We start from the raw sequence: 3,854 nt of genomic DNA on the forward strand, positions 1-3,854 counted from the left end.
TATATATAAACACTAACAGTAAGAAAATAACAATACAATTGTAACCAAGCCTGTGGGGAAAGCATATATATAGTCAATTAGTCTATTATTCTAAATTCTTTTTCTTTGTTTTCCTCTATAATATCAAGCCATTGACTACAACAAGGGGGGTCAGCTTTAAGCCAATTCCTGGTAATGGCCTTTCTCCCTGCTACAAGAAGTATCTTAACCAAGCACTGATTACTTCTAGGTACTGTTTCTGTAATGTTTCCAAGATACACGTCTACTTCTACATCACATGTAAAACACACCTCTGACATGATCGGTGTGCTTGAGCTACTCCTGATAAGACATATGGATGAGGAAAGGTGGTGATCTTTTTGCTTTGATGCATCAGAATTCAACAGCTCATCTGTGTCTCTACATAGCCTTATGAAGGGCCCCCAGTATTAGGAAAGAATTGATGGTTTATTTTTAGCATCCTAGATTGCATCTGAGGAATATGTTTGTTTGATTATATGTTTGTTACACCACAAAGTGCAAGTAAATACATATCTGTAAATTATGGTTTTCTATGGTTTTCAAAATCTCAAATGCTATAGCTGGGGGCTTTGGTAAGTGTTCTTATGAAATGACTTTAGCCATTTACAAACAGGAAATGAGCTGCAGTAACTAAAATGGAGCATTTCAGGCAGAGTCAGAATGAATGTAGAAAATAATATTTATGTGCATGTTAGATTGATAACACCAAAAATGTTAGATCATTCCGACACATCAGGAATATTGGATCAGTCTCTTGCCAGAAGAAATATCAGTTTTGTCTGGTATCCAAAATCAATTCTAGCTTTGTCCATTATCTAAAACCTGTAAACGGGGTTTTATGTGATACCTGCAACCAGATAAAAGTAAGCCTGATAACTTAATTTAGCCTTACATCACTTTCTCACCAATAGATCCTCTGCAGTAAATGGATGCCATCAGAATGAGAGTCCAAACAGCTGTTAAAAATATCACAATAATCCACAAGTAATCCACATGACTCCAGTCCATCAGTTAATGTCTTGTGAAGTGAAAAGCTGCATTTGTAAGAAAGAAATCCATCATTAAAGCGTTTTAACGCTCAATCATTGTTTCTGGCTTTCTGTTTCCGAGTCCATAATCCGTAATAACACTTTCTCCAATGAAAAAGTTGTCTTGTCTGAATCAGGAGAGAAATATGCACAGCACAAGCACCATTTACATGCCAAAACAATTCTAATTGATGGACTGAAGTTATGTGGATTGTGTGTTTTTATCAGCTGTTTGGACCCTCATTCTGACAGCACCCATTCACTGCAGAAGATCCATTGGTGAGTAAGTGATGTAATGTTAAATTTCTCCAAATATATTCCAATGAAGAAAAAACTCAAATGGCCTCGAACTTGAATGGCCTGAGGGTTGAGTACATTTTTAGCACATTTTAATTTTTGGCTGAACTATTCTTTTAACATTGTGTTTTGTCTGATAAATTAATTAGACTGTCATTAACTGTCTGCCTCTTGGGTAAAGAGCCAGTATTCCGGTTGAAGCTTTATGTTTGCTTATTGATGCATTTTTCACTTATCCTTGTAGGCATTGTCTGCTCAGGAAGATTTGGAAAAAACCAAAGAGGAGCTGAAGTCGGTGATGTCGGCTACAGCGGGTGGTGCAGCTGAGAACGAACATGACGAGCACGACGAGAGCAGTGCAGAAGCCAGTGCTGAGCTCTCTAATGATGGAGTTGCTCACCAGCGAAGTGAGGAAGAAAGGCTCACAGAGACCCAGAAGAATGAACGTGTCAAAAAACAGCTACAGGTTAGGCCATCTGCATGCATACATGTGTTTGGAGAGTTAAGGCCCGTTCATACCAAGAACGATAGCTATAACTATAAAGATAACTTTCTAAAAAATAATTTTAAATTGAATAGATCGTTGGGATCACTTTCAGAATTATTTTTTTTACAGCTGATGAACGATAAAACACTGACAGCTAATTAGACTTCATTCAAATTTAAAAGGCTTGTGCATTTAAAATAGAAGATGCCATTGCAGAGAAGCTCTACACTGCAAACAGAGGAACATAAAATACCTCAGGTATCCAGCGCTAGTTTCGACAACATTGTCTATGCCTCCTTTGAAGTTGCAGTAGAAAAGACTACGAATGTAGTTTTATTGCACTACATTGACTGAGTTAGCTAAATTCGCAGATAGATTACACTAGCTAGATTCACTGTATAGATGCGCTCGAAACGTAGCATGCTGAGGACATCTACTGGTTAAAGTCGTGTAAATGCAACAAGAACAGCAAAAACTGAAACTGACACATACAGAAGAATGAATACAATTTGTCTTTAAAAGACAATAACTCTCTAAACAGACACCCAATTTAGTTACTTTATATAAAGAATGAGTTATCGTTCGCTGGTTTGGATGCAGATATACAGTAGTTATCGTTGTACTTATAGTTACCGGTTTGGCTCTTGGTATGAATGGGCCTTTATGCTGTTGTGATGTAAAATAAATACCAATAAATAATATTAAATACCTGCATAGCTTACACATCATCTTCATTGCAGGCCTTGAGCTCAGAATTGGCCCAGGCCCGTGACGATTCCAAGAACACCCAAAATGATGTTTTGCATGCAGAGAATGTGAAGGCTGGCCGGGATAAATACAAGACCCTACGCCAGATCCGCCAAGGCAACACCAAGCAGCGTATCGATGAGTTTGAGTCCATGTGATGGCTGTACATCCTCTTTGATCGCCCCACTTTCCACCCTGTAGCCCTAATGCCTTGATGGCTGGCTTACAAGCACAGCTTTTGCCTGCCCATACCTCTCCTATAGACCAATGATCCTTGACCTTTGACCCCTACAGAGAGGCTTGAGGGACATGGCTGCCACTCCCTCAAACTCTGCCAAAGCTCTCTCCGCCTGTGATCAGCCCATCCGGCTGTTTCCACGTATTGAGCTCCTCATAGCCCTACTCCAGATTCGCCCAGTTAGGAGCAAGTGGTGCATTGTACCGAACTCTTGAATGATGATTTTGATTTACTTTAAATGCTTGGAAATATGTATTTTAGAAGAGCCTGAAATGAGTTTAAGCAAAAATCTTTTTTTTATTAAATGGCCATTTGTTTTTTTGTTTGTTTGTTTGTTTTTTGTTATTTGGCTGCAGCTGCGTGCTCAAAATGTGTGAAACAGCATTTTTCTTCTTTCACCCATTTTGTTTACTCCATTTTGGTTAAGTAGGTTAACAAGTCAAGGTTTGGAAGGAAAGTCCTTTTCAGGGTCATGTGAAAGTTGTGTGCAACTTAAGAATCACAGTGCCACATCCACATACCCTGAAGAGCACAAATAGCACCTCTCCACACCAAAACCCTGTCATGAAATCAAATTCAGAGCCCCTAAAGTCAAGTAAAGAATTTAGGAACAGAGGCACCTGTCTTTTGAATGAATGTGAACCGTAACCTAAACTATGGATAACCAAAGGGAGGCTATCACTCTTGCTAGCCATGTGCAAACCGTGCATATATCCATAATTACTGTGGATTTAGACTGGACAAGACCTTTGTTACTCATTTTATTTCTTCAGTGCAAGACAATGTTTAATTCAGGTTCAAAAGATGTAGCTCTGAGCTGACAGAATGTGATAGAAGCCCTGTGATGGAGTGCTTGTGTTGGGTCATTTGATCTCGACAGTAGAATTCTCCCAAACACCCAGTGTTTCTTGTCCAGTCTCCATATCGATGGTTTTCCCTGTCTGCCGGCTCACAAAGGCCAGGGCTGACAGATGAACAGACAGACAAACTGCTTGTTTTAGTGACCTTGTGATTGTGATTTAATTGGGAAGTTCCA

General features: G+C 39.3%; 1 protein-coding gene across 1 annotated transcript in view; it reads left to right on the forward strand.

The window, feature by feature from the left end:
• LOC107662997 (radixin-like) overlaps positions 1–3,123 on the forward strand; it is a 91,465-nt gene extending 88,342 nt beyond the window's left edge. Inside the window, exons 13-14 of the mRNA XM_016453133.1 lie at positions 1,591–1,812; positions 2,574–3,123. Coding sequence (XP_016308619.1) covers positions 1,591–1,812; positions 2,574–2,738 — 387 coding nt within the window. The 3' untranslated portion in view covers positions 2,739–3,123. The remainder of the gene's footprint in view (positions 1–1,590; positions 1,813–2,573) is intronic.
• Positions 3,124–3,854: the final 731 nt, after the last annotated feature.

Source organism: Sinocyclocheilus anshuiensis, unplaced genomic scaffold, assembly GCF_001515605.1.
Source record: "Sinocyclocheilus anshuiensis isolate Anshui unplaced genomic scaffold, SAMN03320099.WGS_v1.1 scaffold2205, whole genome shotgun sequence".
NCBI classification, from domain to species: Eukaryota; Metazoa; Chordata; class Actinopteri; order Cypriniformes; family Cyprinidae; genus Sinocyclocheilus; species Sinocyclocheilus anshuiensis.